The 25,821-nt window shown below is 37.2% G+C and overlaps 1 protein-coding gene across 12 annotated transcripts in view; it reads right to left on the bottom strand.

Moving 5' to 3' along the window:
• Window positions 1–362: 362 nt before the first annotated feature.
• LOC110442007 overlaps window positions 363–25,821 on the bottom strand; it is a 128,509-nt gene continuing 103,050 nt past the window's right edge. For 8 of the 12 annotated variants that reach the window (XM_021485393.1, XM_021485385.1, XM_021485390.1 and 5 more), the window contains 4 exons: window positions 8,203–8,420; window positions 7,081–7,221; window positions 3,603–3,860; window positions 363–3,263 (listed from right to left, as the gene is read on the bottom strand). In XM_021485393.1, the coding sequence (XP_021341068.1) occupies window positions 3,115–3,263; window positions 3,603–3,860; window positions 7,081–7,221; window positions 8,203–8,420 (766 nt within the window). In that variant the 3' untranslated portion in view covers window positions 363–3,114. Of the gene's footprint in view, window positions 3,264–3,602; window positions 3,861–7,080; window positions 7,222–8,202; window positions 8,421–12,903; window positions 13,725–15,415; window positions 17,182–20,599; window positions 21,323–25,821 lie in introns of those variants that run through there. The other 4 variants (XM_021485391.1, XM_021485392.1, XM_021485396.1 and 1 more) reach the window with 4 other exon arrangements.

Raw genomic sequence — 25,821 nt, 5'->3', positions numbered from 1 at the left:
TTCATTCCACTTTGCTTCTGGCCAAACATCATCACCCTAGGTCCTTTGATTATTAAGAAGAAGTTTTTTAAAGTAAAAACTTGATGCCGAAAAAAGACGACGGACACAGCACCACGACTTAAGCTCACTTGGCCCTTTAGGCCAGGCCAGGTGAGCTTACAAGGTTCAACTGTACACACAATAAGGTTGACATGTGAACCGCAGGCACATAGAATCATCTCTGTGAACAATAATGAATCATTTTGTCAAAATGCTTGCTGTATCGATATGTCAAGCATCAGGACAAATAATTTGCATGCTTCAACAAATCCAACTGTTCAAATATAAACATTGGAAACATAATGACAAGACAAACTCCCATGTTCAAGTGTTTATATAAAAATTTAATTTAATATTTTACTATTATTTAAATAACATTTTAATGATGAAATGCTTATGTTCAACATATGACAGCCAAGGATCAACACTGGACTGTCAACATGACACGAACCTTGTCTTCTGTACACACGACACATCGTATACACAACAGCTAATTATACTGTAAACATACTCTTTCGCAGTGATATTCATTGTGACTTTGGAGTGCTAACTAAATTATATTCGGCACTAAATTGAAATTTTCACATAGTGAAAATATAAGGATAAGACTGTGACCAGTATGTTTACAGTAAAACAGACAAGTTATATTTAGTTAACCAATCATTGATATAGTTGTTATAGGTACATGTGAATTGCACTTCAGTTGACCTCATGATGTCAAGAGTTGTACGGACCTGGAACACACTTTGAAATAAACAAAGTATCTCGACATCAAAGTTAAAATTCATAGCAAAAACCTTGTCAACCTAAAATACTTGGGAGACGAAGGGGAAGGAGGGTGTAAAATATATAACATGACAGAAAGTTTGTTGTCCTTGTCGACCATAACCTGACCTGTACAGTCCAATCTCAATCTGACAGTTTTGTGGATACAGAAATTGATCTTTGACATCAAATCAAGGTCTAGCACCCCCGTTGTTGGACACAGAGATCTAGAACTGACCTGTTCCGTCAAATAGAGTCGGTCACCCAATTTTGAAGGAAACAGATCGAATCTGTATAGTCAATCCAAGTCTGTCACCCTTGTTGAAGAAAACAACGAACTGACCTGTACAATCAGTCTCAAGTCTGTCACTTTTACTTCAAGCTACAAGCGTATCATTGACAAGTACAGCTATCAGAAGTTGGTTGGTAATACCTACGTTTGCTACATGAAGACTAAAAATGAAAATTCATAAGTATAAAGTGGACGGATATTTTAGTACTGTTCTGCTCTATCGACAGACCAAAGTTGATAATTATACAATCTGAGAGCTGTCTCCTGTAGTTGAACATGGTTGACTCCTCCCCTACCTTGAGGGTGTGACAGTGAAATCTCCTACCGAAGGGTGCACTTCAGACATCTTGTAAAAGATGTTTTTCCTTCATTTAACAACAGAATGCATGACATTAACTTAAACAGGCCTCATCATGTCCAACACAAGACCACTCGCACCAGTAAAACCACACATTCTATATTTACCTCTAGAATGCCCCTGTCTTGATGAAGCTACTAATTTTTTTTTTATAAGTATTCAATTGGAAAATAAATGTCTGGTGCAAATTGAAATAAATGACATGTGGAAATATAACATACTATAAACAGGCAGGAGAAGTGTTTCCATAACAATCATCAACTGGTTTTAACATGGATTGTGCTTGCTACTACTCTATAAAATGTGCATTCATAGACTACCAACAAAATAACTCAATCATACCTAGTGGTTTTGCCTTAAATCATACACCTAAGTATACGTATTGGCTGTAACAGTCACAGTGCCACACAGCCGTAACATACAGCACAATCAAATCAGCCGTAGTAAAATTGTCAACTAAAGAATATATTACCGGATAGGTTATTGTTAAATTATTTATATAGTCTTGCAAAAGTTTGCGAGTCAAAAAGTGAATTCCATTTATTTAAAGCGACATTTCAAGTCATCAGTTATTTTTAACAGTTTCCTGATACAATGAGAATGGTTTTGATGAGTAACTGAATGCCACAGGCCATGGATAATAAGCACTTTTGTATCAATGAAGTTAGGAAATACCGCTTGATGTTGGTATAACATCTGCTCCAATCAAAGGAAGCTTCAACCTAGCCTGCAGTTGACCATTGGAGGCCTGGTGAACACATATACTGAGCAGGCCTTATAGTAGTCTCTCATGACTACAGGTCAGTTTCTCTATTTCCATATGAAAACGATTTGTATTCTCGCTTTTACAGATTATTTTCGTATGAATTTACACAATTTTTGTTAGCAGTGAAAACCTATTCATTTCAGCGAAATTTGAAATATGTTGAAATGTCGCTTTAAGAGTATCCCCTGGTTAACAGAAACCACTTTTTGCTGGGCCACTTAATCGCCTGGTTCTTTAATTTTGCAGATAGCCACTATTGGTTTTACAGGAGTTCGGTTTTTTTACAAACATTTGTATTGTTTATTAAACTAAATGTTAATAACAAGAGCAGATTAATGGAGTTACACTTTTACAACGAACTCAACAACAGTTAAAACAAAATATAGTAAATGGATTTTCTCAACATAACAATAAATGAACTGTAAGATAATAGTATAAAATATTGTATAAAATGAATCAACATTTCTAAATATAATCCAGGACGAAATGGACCTGGTTTACACAGGACTAGCTGTATAGTAGTTAGTTATCCTCATAGAGGTCCTGAGGGGAGTGGAGACAGGTGCCTCCCGGGGTGGGGATTAGCCCTGCCCTGGACTGTCCAGTAGGTGATGTGGAAGACAAGCCATCTGTGCCCACTCTGGCACTCTAATACTAACATAGGCTTTTTCAAGTCCTGTGCCTTACTTCCTCCATATACTGACAGGTCTATCCCTATCAGCACACTGGTCAGTACGACCCTGTGACCGTGGTCAGTCCTCCCGAGCACTGGTCACTACCGTCCAATATCACAAGTATAATGCCCTTGGGCAACATATCACAGATAACATGCTTTGTGATGATCAATAGGTTACTTTGGCTCCTCATGTGTAATGGTATTAGGCTAATATGATCTCAAGAATCTCGGTCTTGTTTCACCTTCTTTTTCACCTTTTTACTCCTTTCATATCTAACTGTCTCTGCCTCAAGGGCACTTAACTCCATCAGTCTCTGCTGGAAGGATGCAGGAGCACCAACAAGGGGGTCGGTATACTTTGGGTCCACTGTAAAAAGGAAAAGCAGTGCATGAGATACTTGTGGAACAAATTGAACCAATGATAAATTTCAGCATTTCATCAATGACAGTAATTTTTGAGAATATTTAAATCCATTACGAAAACTTAAGACTTTACTAATTAATGAAGTGTCAATTATAATAAAGAAAGGAACACAATGAATTTGATGTACAACACCCTTAGGTATAATTTGGAATGAATATAATGATCAGTATACATGTGGAAATTGTGTTGATATTTAGACCATGTTCCAAATGATTACACACATGGCATAAAATGTTAATGATGTTTTGTTAGCAAAATAGAAACAAAGCACTGCACACTTACGCTTACCGTCCTTGACATTGTTCTTCATGCCCGAGGCTGGGGCATTCTGCACCATAATGGGTTTGACGTTGGAGCCATACTTTCTTGTCTGGGACAAGGTAGTTGAACTGTTGGAACCTGTGCCCACCGTGATGGTCTTGCCAGGACCATTGGTGGTCTGAGAGGGTCCTGAGAGGTTCTTCTGAGGTGGCTGTGACTGTGGTTGGGCACCAGGACTCCAGATGGTGCCCATGGCTATGAGGTCGTCAGCATCCTTCCCTGCAATTTAAGTATACAATGTAGCAATTACATCAAATCAATTTTGGTTTAGATCTACAAAAATTCAAGAATTTTGTTAGATATGCTTAATCTTTAACAAACATTTCTGTTGATAGTCACCTACAAGGTATCCCTGCCATGTTGCTGAAACTGTATTATGTTGGTCCTGCTCAGCACACAACTATCAAATATTGATTATATACTAGAGATTTTGTAGTTAATTCTCCAAGTGGACAATTTACCGAGACAATGTATCAACTGATGATGGGAAGATCTACCTGGGGAGGCGACAGGTATAAACCTACAGTGAAGCCAGTTGATAAATAATTCACAGGTGGTAATGTTGGAGCCAAACCTGATCCAGTCATGAGAGGTAAGCTATCAATAGGCACTACAATCCAGCTAGACATCAATATTAAACCAACACTCGAACCCAATACCATTACCAGTAAACCAGAAGCCATTAAAGTCAATGTTATGTTACGGGTGTGTTGAAAAGTGCACTTTTATAACCACGCTACTAGCTAGTGGATTATAGCCCTATATCAGCTGAACTTTAGGTCAATGTATTATATATCTAAACACAAATCAATGCCTGAAAATAATCTGTAACACAGTTATAAACTTTTGTTCTACCCTTAATAACCATATATTAATGCTAACAAGGTAGGCTTATAGTCACATTTTTAACCTGGTAACAACCATACACTTTTAACCTGGTAACAATTAACCATACACTTTTAACCTGGTAGCGACCATACACTTTTGACCTGGTAACAACCATACACTTTTAACTTGGTAGCAACCATACACTTTTAACCTGGTAACAACCATACACTTTTAACCTGGTAGCAACCATACACTTTTAACCTGGTAACAACCATATACTTTTACAACCATACAACTTTAACCTGGTAACAACCATACACTTTTACAACCATACACTTTAAACCTGGTAGCAACCATACACTTTTAACCTGGAAACAACCATACACTTTTAACCTGGGAACAACCATACACCTTTAACCTGGAAACAACCATACACCTTTAACCTGGAAACAACCATACACTTTTACAACCATACACTTTTAACCTGATAGCAACCATACACTTTTAACCTGGGAACAACCATACACTTTTAACCTGGTAGCAACCATACACTTTTGACCTGGGAACAACCATACACTTTTAACCTGGTAGCAACCATACACCTTTAACCTGGAAACAACCATACACTTTTACCTGGTAATAATCCAATTAATCGTAATCATACAACGTTAACCTGGTAATAATCACACACCTCTAACTTGGTAGTTACATATTTACATATCTCTGACCAACATATTGGATAAAAACTATAGGTCATTATATAACGATTTTATCAGGTACATGTTTTAGGATAACTATCAACCTTTGCTAAAATTGAGATATTTGTGAATCTATAACAGCTGAGCATATACCATAAATTGTCACTACGGTAATGAACCCAAATTTAATCTATCACTTATTGAATTCCTCAGTCTTTGTGTAAATAAACCAAAAAGCAGTTCATCTTAACAGTCCTTTCCTTTTAAAACAGAATATTACTTCTACCAAATGGAATATGACTTTTACTTCTGCGAGCCCTCAAACTCTAGGGGTTCTAGATATGCACCCCACCCCACTGCCAGCCTGTCTCTTTCATATTAAAACTTTATATTTTTCACAATATCTGTTACAATCTGATTTAAAATCTTGTTCCCAAAATTACCACCAGAACTCCACCCAAATGTTATGACAGAAATAAAACCTGATACAAAGAAACAGGATCTGTAATGTCTACAACTTTTAAATACTCAAGTGTTAAAAAGGCAGGGCTAATTTATTCATACTCATGCTGTTACCACAGCACTCCTATATAGTACAAATTAAACAGAAATAATCTGTATACCCCATGTTAATGCTATTCCATTTACAACAAAAATACAAAGATTGAATCTCGCTTTGAAAAACTGTCCAATGCTTAAAATCCACATAAATATGTCTATATCAATCCTGCTAGCAATGGAACAAATTCTACAACCATTCCGTGATCTGTTTAAATACAAAATGGAGGTTAGGCAAATGTACCAACCTACTTTCCTACGTGATTCACATATACACTTACTCCCACCATGTCATGAACAAAGATCAACCTACTTTAAAATACTTACTGCCCATAACCATGTGGCGGACAAACTTTCCTTCAATCTTCGGCAGCCGAAGCCGCTTAGAATTCAAAAAAGCAAGTTTAACTTGTATGGCCATTTTAGCAATATGGCGTCTGTAAACATATGGAACCATAGGGCCGTCTACAGTGGGGGGTGGACATTGTACCCAGTACAAGACACTACCAGATGGCGCACAGAACCTTTATGTCACAAACTAGAGTTCAGAAGAGGCTTGCTACCCATTTGTTTGATTTGGTTTCAATTACACTGGTGTATTGTGCTTTGTAGCTGTGACTCTATCTTGGTTCCGGTCGTTTAAATGTATAATGTGTTCAAGCATGTGCCAGTCATAATATGATCTACTAAACGATCATTGTTCTTCATATGACAAGCAGATTATTATCTTCTCAATTAGTCTCTAGAAAAACAGTTTATCCAGTCGAGGGAATCCGGTTAATTATTTTGATACTTAATAAAGACAAATCTGTTATGCTGAAAACTGAAATCGGAACATCCTAATGGTAGGACTATATATTGTGACATATGAGCTGCATTTCATGTACATACTAGTAAGTCTATCATGATTCATGACTGTCACAGAAAGCCTCTATACAAGGTTGGCAGTCCTCCACTGATTTCTCCTAGTATCTCCCTAATGTAGGTGTGTGCTTTATAACTTATTTCAAAAGTTGCTTGAAGAAATTAAACTTATCAGCAAATCAAACTCTCGTAAAACTAAAGTAAAAATAGTTACACTGTTGACAAATGATTTTCCACTATATCTGTAAATTTCACGTTTTCACTTTAATTCACAGTTGGAGAGATGATTCTAAACTGAATACCTCAGGTTTATCCTTATAGATACAGATTAAAACTAGGGTACGTTTCAGTACTAGTTATTGTTTCTGCCACCAGTTTAAATCTTAACTAAGTCTTGAATATTTTGGAGCCTAAACACAAAAGTCTTCAGCAAAATGAAGGTTTTAGTACAATGTCAATATGATCCTCAAATTCTGTAGAGCACTGCCTACCTGAGGTATGACTTCTGGAGCTGAACAGAGGCTCTCCCTTGAGTAGTGAGGAACGCAGACCATTGGGACGGTAATGGTTGGTCTGCTTGGTAGAAGGCAGTATTGGGCGTAGGTTGTCCTCGCTCTCCTTTCCAAACGACACTGTAACAACATGGCAGACATGTAACATTGTTAGTCTTTACCCTCTCTGTGTTGCATCAAATACAGTACTGATCTATAAACAACACATACCATGGCCAGCCTTCTGATCTCTGGTAACAACTGGACAAGTTACATCACTGTAATCTTTTGGATTAATAAACATCTTTGACTGTCACACCCCTTGTAAGCTCACAATAATACCTGTACCTAACTCTGTAGACAGAGATTCTAACCTTTCTCTTTGGGCACCCTAGCCTACAACTATGTTTAGTTATGGACACCTTATCAACCGTATCCTCCGTAGATATAGCCCTTATATAAGCTCAATGACTGTGAGGGACCATTGCCTTTCTCCATAGACAACCTGCCATTTTTCTATATTTCTCTATGGACACCCTTTCAACTACTTTCTCATTGACAGATATTCTGATGTTTTTTATATGTTATCTTCCCTAAAGACATCTTATTACTTCTTTTATCTATGGAACCGATCTGTACCTTATCTATAGACAGTGAACTTTACCTTATCTATGGACACTGATCTGTACCTTATCTATGGACATTGATCTTTACCTTTTCTATGGACATTGATCATTACCTTATCTATAGACAGTGATTTGTACCTTTTCTATGGACATTGATCTTTACCTTATCTATAGACAGTGATCTGTACCTTATCTATGGATAGTGAACTTTACCTTATCTATGGACAGTGAACTTTACCTTATCTATGGACACTGATCTTTACCTTATCTATATGGAAGTGATATTTTCCTTTAACTATGGCATGGCTTGGTTTATTGGCTGGCATGCCTTGCTTCTATGGACAGAGATTTTTACTTTTTGTTTATATAAAGATCCTTACCTTTCACTATGGACTATGATGCTTACCTTTTGTGCTTGGACAGGGATCCTTAACTTTTGAGCATGGACGAGGATCCTTATATTTAATTACATTGCACTATGGACTGTGATGCTTACCTTTCTCTATGGACAGGGACTTGCGGGAGCCTCCCTTGCTCCCTGGTCTCCTGCCACTCTGATCACTAAGGTCACGGGAACCTAGCCGTTCTCGGTCCTTTGGATTATAGTCTATAAAACTGTTTTGTCGAATATCATCTACTTGTGGAGACTGCCGAACTTCGTTTCCATATAGAATGTCGGCTGTTGAGTATGGAACAGTGGGTGTGCTTGAGGAACTGAAAAGACATAAAAATTCAAAACTAAGGAACTTTTCCAGTACTTTCTACATGATGTGTCACAGAAGTGTGTAGATCTACACTACAGTGTGTGTACCAGGGTCTTTAATCCTGGCTTAAGTCACCGACCAAAAGTCACATAAATAACAGATTAATGCTAAGTCAAACCAACTTTCTCACCCTTCAAAAACACCGTTTGAAGCAAACACAAACCAACACAATAATATCTAGTATATTTGGAGACAGTTACTGTAAGAACACCCATTTCTGAGATGGCAATGACAAATTACTTTAAGGAGTTTTGGCATATTATTAGATATGGGACTGGTATGTTGAATACATGAATATGTTGAATGTTTGTTTGGCCGCTGGAGTAATGTTTGTGCTAATAGCTACATACGTATATGAAAGTTGTACACATATATACAACTCTGGTTCTACCTGGTTAAGAGACTGAGTCAGCAAACAAAGAATTTAACATGATTCCCCAAGGTACTGCCTACATTTATGCTGCAGTTATCAGAAATTTGAAAAAAAAGGTTTGGCTGCTGTTAATCAAAATAGACTTAACAAAGAAACACAACTACGTATGAATTTTCCAAGGATAGACTACTTTGTGAAGTGTCCCCGTGTTGGCATCCTATTATGGAAGTAATCATGCAAGATGTATAGTATGGATAGGAGATCAGGAACAAGCACACCACTAGATCTGTATCTCACACACAGGCGTTTTCTTTGATGTATATACCAATACAGGATCATACAAACATCTCCAGGTGAAAACGACAAAACGTTACCAGAGGTAGCTACCAAGAATTGTTCACTTTCAAGTCAGCATTGCAATCAATAGCAGCTCTGTACAGAGTGTTTTAAACCAGCTATAAAAGACACCTTAGTTCTTTACATTCTGAGATATAGGGAAAGTAAACTTATTAACACTAACAATGACTAATCCTGTTATACAACTAACCCTTTATAACCCAGTAAACAGCTAACACTGACTTACCCTGTGTATTACCTAACCTGCATACTGCAATATGATAGGGACAAGTCTTTGATAAAATATTTCATATACTAGTGTTCAATACTAAATATTTTTATACACACTTAATAGGCTGCATTAGCTTAGTGTTATGTTAAAGATTGTTGAGATTACATAAAAATTTGCATGAAATGTGCTCTCTTTTTTTTATATCTTTTAAAACCCTTTAGCTGTAGATTTATTATAACCTCTGAAATTTTGATGAAGTGTATGGAAAACTGGCAAAACATTTTAATGCATACATGTATGCTGTTTGTACACGCAGTTACCTATACTTCTGTTGATTTGCCGGTGAGTTTGGTAATGTGAGTTTGACTGTGAATGTGGAGGAGGAGGACAATAACCCTTTCATCACCACAGTAAAGCCAGCTGGATATTTATTTCTTACATACATGTATAAATGCAATACCTTAGTCACTGGCAACAGTGCATTGGTCTTATAGATTCCCTATTCCAAATCATATTACACATACCAGGTAGCAATGCATACCTGGTTATAACGAGTATGGTTGTGTTTAAAGGCCCGTACCGGTGGCAGTTACCTGGGAACATTACAGCACCAGCCCTAAAACAACTTACCTCATAAGACCAGCTTCACACCATTCCTCATAACAAATCTCCTACTTTTCCTCGACAGTCACATGATATTGTTAAATGTATTTCTGCCCTGTGACTATAGCTGGACTCGGCTGGATATAACATGTACATGACAATTAACACTGTTTGCATACCCAACCCGTGTAAAATGTTCCAACTAAGGCGCTTCCAATGTGACCCAGGGTCAAACAAAGCCAACATAATCCACCATACAAAGATCTGGTCACAAAACACTTATTAAGAACACCATGGTGTAGATGGGCAAACAAAGGCTGATCTACACATTGATAATATAATCATACTAGTTCATCTGTTTCATACACCCCACAAGTATTATTTAAACATAATAACATTATACATATTCAAATATGGCTACCTTACATTCAGGCAGCAGACATTATAGATAATACAAAGCATAACCTTGTTCTGCATTAATGTATGTTCTTGAAGTTAAATTTAGTTTAAAAGCATTTTGAATCAAACACTATAGAATTCAAATAACAATTTGTGAGAGGTAACAATTGCACAACTCAGAGAATCAATAAACTAAAGCTTGGCAGGTATTTCCCAACTTCAATAGTCAATATGACTACGACAAAATACCTGAGTTTGGCAGGTGTTGTCAGACTTAAATATCGTTAATTATATACCAGTGGTAGTCAATAGTTCTCAACCTCCAATACAACAAAATACCAGTAGTTGACAGCAATACACCAGTAGTTGTCAGCTATGATTGTAAACCTTCAGTACTTTCCGGTATTGTTAACCATTTTTATACAGCTTGCTTTAGACAACAATAACATCAAACTGTGAAACACAAGTCTCCAGGGACTAGAACTTTGTTTCAAACCTAAACAAACATTTATAAAGGAGAAACATTCTATATGTTCAAAAACAACTTTAAACAGAGAACATCATGTTTCAATGAATTGGTCATAATTGAGGAGGAAAAAACCCTGAATAAATAGTCCTTTGAAAATTGTAGATACTGACACAAATCAATGTATGCTGTATTTACTGTAGATGTTTACTTCCCAGAGATACAAAGCATATTTGAATTCAAAGGATAACACTGCAACGTTTGTGTTATCACAAAAGAGTCTGGGTCCTTCTATCTAAAAGGTTGACAAGTCTGACTAATATGTCTGCTCTGTATGTTATTTGGGCTTCAATCGAGTCATACAAAATTACACCAGCTTGCTGGAGAGAAATCCTGTGAAAGACTAGTGTCCTTATAGGGGGTTGATACATTCTCAGTTGTAAAAGCCACAGAAACTTGAATAAACTGTGGTTACTTTTGCTCTGAAAAGTGTAATTCAAGGTACATGTAGGTCTAACAAAAAGTACATCAACACCTACATCATTATCAGCTTATTCCAAAAGTTAAGGCCGCAAAATCATGCTATAGATATATCTGCCATTATGCAAGTGTTTTTTTTTCTTTGATTGAAAGGAATCTTTGCTATGGTAATAGGATAAGGTGGTAGAAATGAAGCTTAGCACAAGTCCTGACAACACTTCTGTGCTAAACTCTTAATTCACAGGTAACAAGCCTGAAAGTTGGCATATTTCAACCAATAGCTGTCATTATCACTACACAGCCTTAAGTAGCCATATGAAATAATTCTTGAATGTTACAATAATTTTAAAACCTATCAGTGAAATTGTCCTTTTTCCATAGGAGAAAGCTTTATGGAAATTTTTGTGTTAAATGTTTTGTAACATTTTGAAACTACATTGTATAATCAAATATTTCTAAATGAAAACTTCATAAAAAAAAATTGTAAACAATTCAGGGAACAATTGCAGATGAAATCTTCAATTTTGGGCAAAAACTTGTTGAAAAAATTGGGGTAGTAACTTCTTTGAAGAATTTTGGAGGCATTATAAACAATTTTGGGTTAAAGTTTTATGAAACAATTTGATATGCCCTCATTGAAATGGTGACTTCTAATCACTATCATAAATGTTCAATTTGAGTTTCAACCTGATGGGCTGATATCCTGAGTAGGGCCTGAAGAACACCATTATAGATTAAATCATTCAGGTATAATTTAAAACTTGGCTGTATTCCCAAATTTGTGTACTAAATCTGAAAACATAGGCAAGTGGTACCTAATCCCACAAGGGGATTTGGATTTTCATTAAAATCACTGAACACATATCCCCACTCATCTCTGTCTCCCAGCATTTCACTGGTCCATACAGTATGTACTGGTAGAGATAAAGGGTTCCCAGGAATGTCCTGAATGTGGCAAGTCCTGGTAAATGGTCTATACAGGAAATTTATCTTCGATCCCGCTATAACGGATAGACTGATTTAATTAATCACAGACTAGAATTATTCTTGTTTACTGTAGCTTAAAGGCTATTTCCATATTTTCCCTTATTCATATGTACATTCAATAATGATTTTACCAGAATGACATTGTATGCTGACCTGGTCAACAGTACAGCATTGACCATGGTTAGGGCGAGAACACTATCATGTCATCCTATATACACTTTATGTTGGGTCTACATACGCTTACCTATTATAGTCTATACTTATAAAACTCACAAACTCGAGGGAAATCCATTAAGTAGTACTTCAAATATTGACTCCTGATAAAGATTGAGCTAGCTCTCACAACGCCTCCAGGGCAAAGTATTGAAAAGAAGATATCATTAAACTAGACCTTGTTCTCAAAGTACTAAAGTTAATTTTAGAGTGTAACACAACCCCCGATATGTTTTTCCTTAACAAATCACATACTTGTGAAAGTAAACAAACAACAGACTAACAATCTCAAAAAGTCCTCTTTTTCCTGATGATCTGAGTAGCAGTTCTGCGGGTATACTTACGGAATCATGGGCAGAGATCGCACTCGAACAGGGAACATCCAGGGACATTCTGGATAGATAAATGCAGTCTTTTTTGGTGTACGTTGCGGACCATTCGGAGGAATCTGCATTGATTCCGTGTAAAGCATCTGCTAGAGCAGATAAACGGCATGTGAGGCCTGTGAACTAGAATACTGTCACTGTGGCAGTTCATCACTCGACCCCCTCTCAGCTCTCACTGACTAACAACCTCTGGCGTATGGGACATTTAAAATGAACCTGTTATGAGGACAGTAGCACTTCAAGTGTCGAAGTCACACTTAACACAAACACCTTCCCTCATAGCCGTATACTACCTCGCACCAAAGAGCCGTTTGACAAAGGTGCCAAGAGGCAGGCTATCAACTACATGGGTAAAGTATGATATTCCTGCAATCAACTCCACACCCAGTTATCTGTATTTAAGTGTCAGTACAGGTAAACGCCAATGAATTTGCCATCTGAGACACTCTCCCTGCTGGCTTTCCTGGGGTGTAGACAGGCCTTTAACGACCAACCCGCCACTTCATGATCAATACTTGTACCTTATTGTGACAGCATCTATACCCAATACACTACCTATACACTGCTGTTTACACTTTAAACACGTTGAGCACTGCTAGTAGTCACCATCTGTTAATTACCATGCTACGTTATTGTTCTCTGAACACAAGAAAACTTTCAGTAGTTATTGTTGTATAAGTCTACATGTAACCAGCAATGGGTGAGGATCACAGCATGACCTCTGACCTGCCAATCCCCGTGATCCGGCTGATCGCTGGATAGGACTTGAGGCATGAATGCATGCAGATCGATGTTCCGAACACAGATATAAGGCACCTATGGTGGCAAACACTATTTTTGGTATCAATAATCTGAATGCTGATATTCAATAAATATTAACAATGCTTGCCTTACCTGAGCACGAATCTATATTGGATTTAAAGGACGCTATTAATACATTAGTTGAATTAAATGGTGAGGACAAAGAGAATGTGGTTTGATGTCGGGCAGGAATTTCTGGGCCAGGAATTAACAGACTTGGCTGAACATCAGCCCGAGAGTCGGGATCAACATAAAGCGGCGATGTTAAGTCAGTGGTCACAAACTCCATTGCTGCTCTTAATCTGTTTGATCCAGTTTAATCGTTAAATGTATTTACGTTATAGGTATTTACTGCTTTCCACATGGCTTGCTACATTAACTTATACCACAGGCTGATTTGTGACTTTATTTTGTATAATACACAAAAATGGTTGAAAATCTTCAAAACCATTTTACCTAAGCAAAACAGCTGACTATAAACACAATTTATAAACCTTATTTTGTATCACTTAAGCACCTGTGTCAAAAATCTGCAACACGCTTAATTCAAGACTTTAAAAGTTTATGGTAACATGCATCTATTTTGTGTATAACAATGATTGGTCCATTCATTGTCACAAGACAGACGTATATGGTAAAACTTTCCCAATGCCCATGGAAAATATTTTATTGGACTTTTTGGAAAAAACATATATTTTTTTTTTTAAATGAATTTTAAATATGTCAAGAAGAACTCTGTTATTATCTTAAAAAATATCTTTTCAGGAAAAAAACCTAAACAAATACAAACAATAGATGTTTAGGATACAACCTCTCTATATACACTGATAAGAACACCCTACCTCTGACAACAAATCATCAGCTACACATCCAATCAAACACTGACACCAACATGGAACATGACCCTGGTAGGAGTACTGAAATATTAACGTACATGCTATAGAGAAGTCTATGTGGTATGACGGTATGGTCTGGTTACCAGATTTTATTGTGATATCTGAACCCTACCTAATTAATATTTAATTATGGGTGTTCACAATATACCACTGCTTCTCACGATTACCTCATTATCAAACAATGGCAGTATACAAATATCTGTCTCTTTACTAACATACATGTACCTAAGACATTAACTGGACTATAGGTTCCTCAGAGTTATCTCCCTTTGTCTACATGTGGCCAGGTTACTAGGTGACCAGGGACAACAAACCACCTCTTACCAGTTACACACCAGACACATGTACACATACAGCCTGCCCTACTGACTGCCTCGTTTGTCAACACTGACATGAGCTGGCATTGATCACAAATTTTAGGAGTTGACATTTCATATTGAATGTTTTGATAAAACAATAACAGTATGTATATTCTAGGTCATACTTAATACAAATTAGTTACAGGTTATTATTAGTCACCTCTGTGTCATAATAGCATGCTGATTAATATCCACACCTACAACACCTTTGACCCCAGAAAAAATAATTTCTATTAAAATAAGATTTGCGTCAGGTCCATTCACATGCCTTAACACATGTATAAATAGTAGGGTTGAATAAGACAGCAATTGATGTTATGAATATGAACAGTAATTCTGAATATCATGGTTATCTATTATGGCAGGAAATACCTGAAAGATATATGCCTTTTACATCTAAAAAATGTGTGTTACCTCGGGCTGGCCTCGCGGGTGGCGATTGTCCCTGAGAAGGGTCGGAGGGGAGGGTGTTCCTCCACAGCAATGTTTGAGCCCTTTTTGCCAGATTTAGGCCTTGGCTGGTTGTATACATCCTCTGACAGGAGAGTGATGGGACACTTTGGTCCGTAGATGTTCCGAAGTTTAGAATTGTTGCGTAAGTTCACCATGGATGTTCTTCTGGTGTCTGAGGCAGCAACAGTCATTGTACAGTGATCTCGGACACTGTTGCTCGGGGGGCTGTATCTATGTGTATACAGCCAGCTCAGAGTGAACTGAAACAATGCTTCCCATCAGACATCAGGTGTCTAGTTACCTAGTAAACTACATAGACCTACATTAGGTTCATATCCTACACTCAAAATCTGTTACCACACCATCACAGCACAGTGCATCATCCTGTATACAAGTAACAGTCAACAAATATTTCATACAAACACTTATTCCGAGTTTCACTGTGTTGTATTATTTATAACACAAACAGTAGCTGTAATTGGAAATCCAGCCCATGAAAATATCCTCTGTATTTCCTTATACAAGTGTGTCAACTGTGGTCTTTATGCAGGATCAGCAAGTAATGGTTTCTCACAGCCCTAAGGACAGCTTATTGGACCTACTCGAAGAAACTCACCCTGTCTTATACATACTAATAAGGCCAGGCTTTAAATACAGATTCAATTATCTGGCTATATATGATAATTGGTTTCAGTGTTGTTCATGATTGCCTCGACGCACCACATATGATATTGTATTTTTGTTTTGTATTCCAGGTGTATTTATAGCTTCCTCAATATAGCGGAGTTGTGGAGACAGAGCTGACAATCAGAAATTTTATCTATGACCAGGGTGTCATCACTTTTAGCGATGAACACTATCCACAGACAGCCAATACGTTTTCACAGTGTCAAACCAGGAAATATTCACCTGTCGTGTCCAGAAGGATACAGCAATGTATAATTGTCAACTGTATATGTCCAACACTTTTTACAGTAGGGCTACAGGAACACCCTACATTTCATTTTTTTTCATAAACTAGAGTGTTAATAATGGCCAAGACTATAAACATCACTCACACAGCAGCACCTTGGATGTACACTTCCCTCTATAGTTCAAGGATAGATACACTGAAGATTCAATCCTATTGATTGGCCAATCGATGATAGCAGCAAGTGTGAGTAGAGACAGAACATCAAGCAGTAATGGGCTGAGCATGGACCAATACAGACAAGCAGGGGCCCTCACAACTCAGTTCTTGTATTATAGGGGCCTTACTCACTCACAATGGTCTCCAGCGTAAAACCCCTATCAGATCAACAAAATAGGCCAAAACAACTGCTGACCGAATTCCAGTTTGGCTCCAATAGAATATAAACAAATAAAAAAGCCTGCTGAATGGCTAGCTGTCTGAGACAATGTACCCTGTACAGGTATCTGTGTCGGATCTCCACACCACAGTCCTACACATTGGGTCCTTCCAGAAGGGTTTTAGGTTTTTAAAGTCACATCTCCACTTCACTAGTATGTAAACAAAGCCAAGCCAGTCACGTCACGTGGACAGCTTGTTCTAATGCAATACTGTTAATATATGAGCAAACACTGGCTACCTTGAATGCACACCAATTATATGTTACTGCTTGTCTCCAGTGGGGGTAACAGCCAAGTGTAGCCGCCGGGCAGGTTAACACCAACACAGAAAGTTAGGTGGTGTTGATCACATAGCCGTTGGCCCACTGACAGGTATATTTATATGGAAGGACCATTGTCAAGGTTTATCGATCAGGTGGCCCTGGGTAGCTATCAAAATATGTTCCTGACTGATTTCTCGACTTTTGTATATTGGCCTGATAAGTAAATCAATACTGACCCCCTAATTATCTGGAGGATAATCTGACGGTTATTTACAATCCCTGTCAGTGGATACTAAGATAGGCCAATTATAAATCAGGACAACTGACAAGGAGAAAGTCACCCAACACTCCAGACCCTCTCAATACCATAAATACACATGTAGAACAGAACAACGCCCCATTGATATCATATATACACGTATATATTAAACACCACTTGTCACGGTTCACAGCAGGAAATCAATTACCAAACTAGTTGGGACCGACCAAATGTCTGATTTTGACAGAATCTTCAAATTTCAATTAATTGGAAGCTGCATATGGGAATATACTATATAGACAATGTCTGAATTGCAGTTCGCTCTATTCATTGCTTATTAAATATGAAGGGGAATAACTCCAGGTATTGGTGAAGTGTCAGGTTGTAGAGGGTATATGTCTAAAACAAATTATTTGATAAATAGGAATAAAGTAGTACCTATAAAGGGGAATAACTCTGGGTTCTTTAAGTGGGTAACTGCCTTCTTTAAACTATTTAAGACCAGAAATATTTGTATGTACCCATTATTCACTGTTAACAGCTCAGTGAAGATATACATTATAACATATAGTAATGTTACACATCACTATTTCATTACCCATAAAAGAACCAAGGACCACATTTATAGACATTTAACCAATAATTAAACAGTTAATTAGAACAAAATCACAGAACGTAACCAATATTCATCTGTCATCTGTCATCCCATTACTATACAGTATAATATAGACTCTCCAACACATCAGTATAAAGTAAAGGATGGGGTACTCATTAATGTTAAAGCTTGATTGTGTAGATATGGAGTCAGTATAGACAGCCATTGGGTAGGGTCACCATGTTAGTGATATGGTGTAGGTATATGTTGTGGGTACAAGAGTGACGAAGACATATCTATTGTGTAATATTTTCCCAGACATGATGTTCAGTATGCATTTTTTTCTTAACCTAACATATTCTGGGGGTTTTAACCTCTGCATGTTTCCTCCACCTTACAAATTTTGTTTAATTTTATTTGCACAATTACATTGTAACTTTAATGTTTGACATATACATCTTAATTTCTGTAAAATTTATGTGACAAATGTACAAAAAATGTACAAAAATGGATTTATCTATGATATAACAGGTTGAAGCATATAAAGTTGATTTTTAAGTATATTTCTATACTCTAGCTACATATGTCAGCTGATCTTTCTCTCTATATTTTCTTAATTTAGAAATGGTGTTTTCAGTGATTTTTAAGCGACCCAAATCGACACATGTAAAATAGCACTTACACCTATTGACACGGTCACGTATACAGGTAAACGTAGCCACTTTGTATCTGTACCTTGACCATAGTTTTTCACACCCGGGGCACTTACGTAACTCCCCAAGGATTGAAAATCCAGGTGAAGGGGTGCTATAGACCAAAACGAATGCAAATAACAAATACTTAACGTCCAGTTGTGCTTTCATAACAACTCTCTTTGTAAGGTACGGGTCAGGTAAAAATTTGGTCAATCATAAAAATGGTATTTACCTGTTCTGTTGCCTGGAAGCTAACTCTCTTTGTCAGGCACGGGTCAGGTAAAACTTTGGTCAATCATAACAACTCTCTCTGTAAGGTACGGGTCAGGTAAAACTTTGGTCAATCATAAAAATGGTATTTACCTGTTCTGTTACCTGGAAGCTAACTCTCTTTGTAAGGCACGGGTCAGGTAAAACTTTGGTCAATCATAAAAATGGTATTTACCTGTTCTGTTACCTGGAAGCTAAACCCATTCACTGTAATGCTGTGTAACAACGCATTGTAAAATTAAACATAATCCTAATTAATTTGATGAGCAATTTATATATATATATACAGTGCTCCTTATTCCATATGAAGGCTCCGGATGTTTTTCATTCCGTAATATTGATCAACCAATTATAGCAAATCAGACATTTGTGCGAAGAGAAGCGCACAACGGGCGAAAGATTAATTGTTAAATCGCACAGTTGGACACTTACAAAGCTATTTTTGGTGCATTGTGCGGTCCCACATCTGTACAATTTTACAATTTTCATCACTAAACCTACTTAATTTTCTCTATGGCCTTATGGATTATATTTTCACAAACTGGTTTTCTAGGAAATATACAAACATTAAGAGAATCACACAGTGTTTACTTTTAGTTTACACCATTTTGATTTCGCTATATATAAACACCGAAATTACACCTTTCTTACTAGGTAATGTATGAAGATTTCGGGAATTTATTACCTGTTCTTCCTCAAAATGAAATTTCCACAGACTTATCTTTGTAAATCTAAGAGGCCAGAACCTTCTATTCATAATTATCTTCTTTTAACAAAATTAGTGTTGGTTGCTTCCCAATGTAGATGATTGATTGACAGTATTAATTAGGGTTGACCTTGAAATTATAAATCTGTCTCTTATATCTGCCTGTAAGTATAACTTTGTTTACTTTAACCTTGAAGGTAAAATGGATAATTTTTCTTGCCTTAGCAGTTTTATCACCAATCCAATATTTTTTCGAACAAGCTGACATGAACACAATTTGATTTACATATATAAAGCAAGTGTAATCAACTTGAAACTGCACTTTAGCTGGATGTGTTCTCACGCCCAGATCAAAACTTGTATTCAATAAGTTTGTTATTAGTCCAGTCTCTATATCAGAAATCTGTATGCAGACAGATTTGTCAATAAGGTGTTGTCTCATCCTCTTCAATAGGCCTACACAACCCAGACTCAAGTGGGAACAAATATTGATTGTAGCCAGACTTATCAATCATACGATCGTTCATCACAAATCACCTTATATAGCATCCGAGTACACAGCCAGATTACAAAGTTATTTTATGTGACACAATGGGAACTTGGTTTGTAGTGCTCTGTATATATATACATGAAACAGAAAGTGAATGTCTTATACAACCTTGCCTTTATGAAAAATAGGACACTTACAACAGGTACATCCCTTATATCCTTGGTTAATATGTACAGACTTTTAGTGTCATAAATATTGATAAAAAAAAAGTTGTCATTGTAGTGAGGCAGGACAGATACAAATATATTTATAAATGGAAAACCTGAGATATTCAAGAGTTGACAGTATACCAATTTGATAAGAAATACATTTATTTAGATAATGTAAATCCCAGTTACAAGACATTTTCCACAAGTAAGCATTGTGAAAACTGCAATAAAGCAGCATAATATCAAATGAAATCAAAATTATAAATTGTATTGTTATATTAACCTGACACCCTGATAAGTATACTCACAAAACACTACAGATGCTCATGGGCACCCATACATATTTCTTACGCCCACTGCCATGGCGCTGGGGTCCCACAGAGGTGAACAAGGGCTGTACGTTCAGCATGCAGTACTTAGTGTTGGGTAGCCCACAGCCACACTGGTCTGGGTGTCGGCCAGCAGTACTGACCCGCGGGGTGTCCGAGGTACTCCTCAGTAGATCGTACCGCCCTAGCTGGCTGTGTAGTACCAAGTCTTCTTGGTAACACTTCCAGTGCATATCAGCTTTCTCCATAGCACCCCTATCAGTGACCCCAACCTTCAAACAAGATGGTGCAGAAATCGCAAGACACCTCAACACCCTCTTGCATCAATCACTCATGACCCGCCACCTCTACTCTCTCCATTCTGACTTCCTACAAGATATCAATGCTGGCAAGCACTCATTAATCTTTCACAAGCTTTGATATACAATGACAAATGTCATTCCATTTCCAAGCGTTTGGCGACAATCAAATTATAATCATATCAGTAAATTTACTTATTCCCAGCTGTCTATAGCAAACATTCCTTTGTAACAATTCTTGAGTGGTCACCACAGCGAGTAGCCATTAAATATCTATGACTGAAAGATATACACAATCACAAGTGTACATTGTGTTTGCTGTAAAATCATGTCACAGTTCCATTAAATTGGTTTGTCAAATATACATGAAAACCAATTGAACAATGTGTACTTGATAGTCAGTTCCAATGTCAAATGTTTAGTCTTGAAAGGTTTTATATTTGAGTTTTCCAAGTGGCGTAATTACTCCGAAACGAATTTCACTACAGTGGTTTGGCTGTTGATAGCTTCAAAACCAAGAATCATAACCAAACATTAAATTATTTTCTTATTTCACAACACAAACATGATTAACGTTGATGATTGGTGATATTTAAACTTTTAAAGACCTAATCAGCACATAGATTATGGTCACGATATGTCAGTGGTCAGATCCATTGGTCTGAGGATAGCAAAATAAACAGTTCCAACAAGGTTCCGAGGTCCTACACTGGAGACACACACCCTCAGAGCAAGAGAGAGCAAATAATTCATCCTCCCAAATACCTCCTGTTTTAAAGCTTTTTAAGTAGCAAACATTGCTTGTGAGCTGGAATCAATAGTATACTGTTTACATATATCTCTTTGTGGCCATTATATACGATGTGGCTCTCATGGCATCAATAGTTTCCCCTTGTCCACGGCTCAGACAGGCACTCTTCACCAGCTCCTGTCATCCACCGGACAAGCACTCCAGCACACTCCAACAACAGCACAAAATGTTTGCCAAGTTAACGAAGACTTGTTAATGGTAGACAACTTTTCTCCGTAGACAACTTTCTCTGTGTACACATTTCTATGTTAGATGACAATGCAAATCTCTCCAGTATTCCCACTTCACACAGACATACAAAAACAGACAAAGACTTTAAAAGATTAACTGATGTCCTTCCAGCATTCCGACAATACATATCTACACACTGCAGTTAAAATCATATTATCACTCCTTCATCTTTGTTCCGTCTTGCTATGCTGTTTCGGAACTTTCCCATGAAAACCTTCTTCGCCATTCACTGTGTCTCATTCTGAAATGTGGCTTCATTGTATTATCCATCTATGAAAAAATCTTATTTGTAAGTCAATATTGACTCCTGAATTGTTAACACAAATCATATAAGTATCATGTAATAGTGGGATAAAGTTCTCAGTGGTAGTGTGTTGCCACAGAGGTTTAAGTAAGAAGACATGTAATACTGCGGTATAATACTCGCAGTACAGAAGGAACAGTATCCATATAACCTGCAGTCTACAGAAAACTTATCTGGCTTAACGTCCACTAAAATCACTGGTACACGAATGGTAAAGGTGATTAAAAGGATCAATGCATGTCAAATTTACACCTGTATTATGAATGTGAAACACTGCAGTTTGAGTAGCCACTCTTTAGGTCGTGAAGCAGGGTCAGCTCTGACCCCTGCACCCCGCGAGACAGGTGAGAGAACAATGAACTTAACAACAAAAGTCTGGCTAGTCTCCAGACTCCTTCCAGGTCTGAGGCTCACACAACTTTATCACAGCCCTCCTTCTGTATGAGCGGACTGAAGTTCCAGTAATCCTTGCTGTGTTGAGGTGTGTAACACGAGTAGAACCATTAGTACGTAGGTCACTAGAATTGTCACATGATCAATTAGTCCTATCAACACTAATTGTCTTTTATATTGAACTCATGAAATCAATGACCACCTTTAGTAAAACCCGGAGGCAGCATTAATTGTAAGTACAACACATTCAGAGGGGAGCTTCCATCCCATGTCATATGTTAAATCATATCATATTGAGTTTATCTTACCCACAGTGGTAGATAAACTACACAATCATCCATTGGCATGTTTCTAAGTGAAGTTTGATATTATACCACATTGTGTGAACAAGCTAATAAATTGCTGTATGAATTACGAGGACCAGTGCCGTTCTCTCTCGTAATCTTGCAGGGTTTACACTCGAGTTTCAACCACAGAGTGTGCCTGCTACATAGATCTACCTTTGATGCGTCTCCACATAAAATATGCAAGTATCTGAGGTTTGTATACTCAACATTTGAGCAAATAGACCCATACGAATATTGTTAAACAAACAGCATCCAAGTCAATATTTTCTCCAATAAATCTTGTATACGTGTTGACTTTATATTATGATTTGATGTCGGGACCCCATCTCACTTGCTGTGTTACCCATAACATGATGAAATTACAAATCAGCAGTTTTATGGTTGTTCTCACTTAAGTGCTGTAATAGCAACCTTTCTTTGAGGAAAGCTTTGATCTTGCTATTTGTAAGCAGTACCTTTGGACTGAGATATCGTAAATAAGTTATGTTGTTGGGAGTGCTGGACACCACCTTAGATTTTGTGGACCTATTGAGTTAACCATTCATGCTACCTCCGTTAAATGAATCATCAAGTAACCTTTTATTCCTCACCTTCAATATTTTCTCAGCATGAGGTCCTAAGGTGAGGGATTATAACAGTAAAACGGGCCATTTCACATAGTTTTCACAATAAAGTATGGCCAAAGGTAAACATAGACTGCTCAATTAAATTAAAATCTCAGGTAATGCAGGTGCATGAAAACAGGGTACATAACTATTCACCAAATTATAGTTTTAGGCAGCAAATTAAATCTGTGTAATTTTTCAATCAATGGAATATAATCCAATTAAGTTTAATCCTACCTAAGCTATGGTCTGAGGTCCGTTTGTTTTAGCGATTAGCCTGAAGTACTCTGGTCCCCATTACAGGCTACAGGTACTGGCTCTGTTCTACAGGGAGATTGCAGTGTTTGTCTAGCTATTTTATCTGAGTTCTAGCTCTCTAAAGTTCTTATGCCTACTTTTTACTATACACCTAAACTATCAATGTATACCGTACAAATAGCAGTTTACAATTGATACACTACAACCTATTTTAAAGTGACAAATGGACAAAATTAATTACACCTCTTCAGAAATTTCTTCCCAATTATATTGACAAAGACTGACACAAAGCTAACAAAACAGTAACACACAATAAAAGTGCTTAGGTAACCATTAAACCTAAAGTAAAAAAATATATATATATAAAAGGAAAGCTTCTTATCTACCTACATGTAAGAGTTATTTCCCTTGACTAATCAGAAAATGTCCAACAACTGTAGCAGGTTAACAAGAGGCCCATGGGCTTTAACGGTCACCTGATTTTTGTAAAAACTGATGTTATCGATGTTGCCAAATGAAAAAGAAATCATTTTGTAACGAAGGTAACTTGTAGTGCAAAAGTAGTGTGAAAGATCTGGGTAGTATATGTACTATGTACAAATAGTGGTTCTGTCAGTCAGCTGAATTATGGTAAAGCACCTTAAGACCCTTCCATCTATTAAGAGTATTTGATTCTACCATATCTGGATCTTGAGAAAAAGATTTTTTGAAATTTTAGTCAATTTGACCCTTTTTGGCCCCGCCCCTCAGGCTCCTGGGTGCTGGGGACCGTATAATTCACAATTAAACTATAGTAAAGTTTACCCCTTCCCCAGGGTTATGAAAATCACAATTTTGGTAAAGCACCTTAAGACCCTTCCATCTATGAAGAGTATTTAATTCTACCATATCTAGATCTTGAATAGAAGATTTTTGAAATTTTAGTCAATTTGAGCCTTTTTGGCCCCGCCCCTCAGGCCCCTGACGCACAACGCCGGACAAAGGGCGATTGCAATAGGTCACTTGAGACTTTGTCAGCACCAGGTACACAATATCTTATGATAAATGTTAACCATCTACGCTGTATCAAATAAGTAAAAATCTGAAGTGAATTATGTTATCCGTAATGATGTCAGATGCTGCATGATTGATATAATGACCTTGTCAATGGTGCTGCAATTCTTACCATACAAATGTAATGGCTTTGTTGTTGGTGTTGTGTTAGCAGTGTTGTGTTAACAGTGTTGTTGGTCTACAGATGTCATGATCTTGTCAGTTGTGTTGTCTACAAATGTCATGACCTTGTTAGTAGTGCTGTGTGTCTACAAATGTCATGACCTTGTTAGTAGTGTTGTGTGTCTAGTGATCATGACCTTGTTAGTAGTGCTGTGTGTCTAGTGATCATGACCTTGTTAGTAGTGTTGTGTCAAAAGGTCATGACCTTGTCAGTGGTGCTATGGGTACACTGGTGATTAGAAAAGGAGTAAAATACTCAGAATTGAGCAAAATAAAATGTTTAGGGGTAAAATAAAACGTCTAGGAGTAAAATAACCTGGAAAGGAGTAAAATTTTACCCCATACGTTTTATTTTACCGCTGTCCGGGTTATTTTACCCCCTTGACAAGTTAAAGTACTCCTAGATTATTATTTTACCCCCATGACGAGTTAAAGTACTCCTATTTAAGTTATTTTACCCCCCTGACGAGTTAAAGTACTCCTAGATTATTATTTTACCCCCCTGATAAGTTAAAGTACTCCTATCCGGTTTATTTTACCCCCCTAACGAATTAAAGTACTCCTAGATTATTATTTTACCCCCCTGACAAGTTAAAGTACTCCTATCCGGTTTATTTTACCCCCCTGACGAGTTATAGTACTCCCCGATTATTATTTTACCCGTAGACGTTTTATTTTACTCATTGGACTTTTAAAGTACTCGTGGCTTTTTATTTTACTCGTGGCTTTTTATTTTAC

Source organism: Mizuhopecten yessoensis, unplaced genomic scaffold (genome assembly GCF_002113885.1).
Source record: "Mizuhopecten yessoensis strain PY_sf001 unplaced genomic scaffold, ASM211388v2 scaffold716189, whole genome shotgun sequence".
In the NCBI taxonomy this organism is placed as follows: Eukaryota; Metazoa; Mollusca; class Bivalvia; order Pectinida; family Pectinidae; genus Mizuhopecten; species Mizuhopecten yessoensis.
This window is presented reverse-complemented; position numbering and strand designations above follow the sequence as displayed.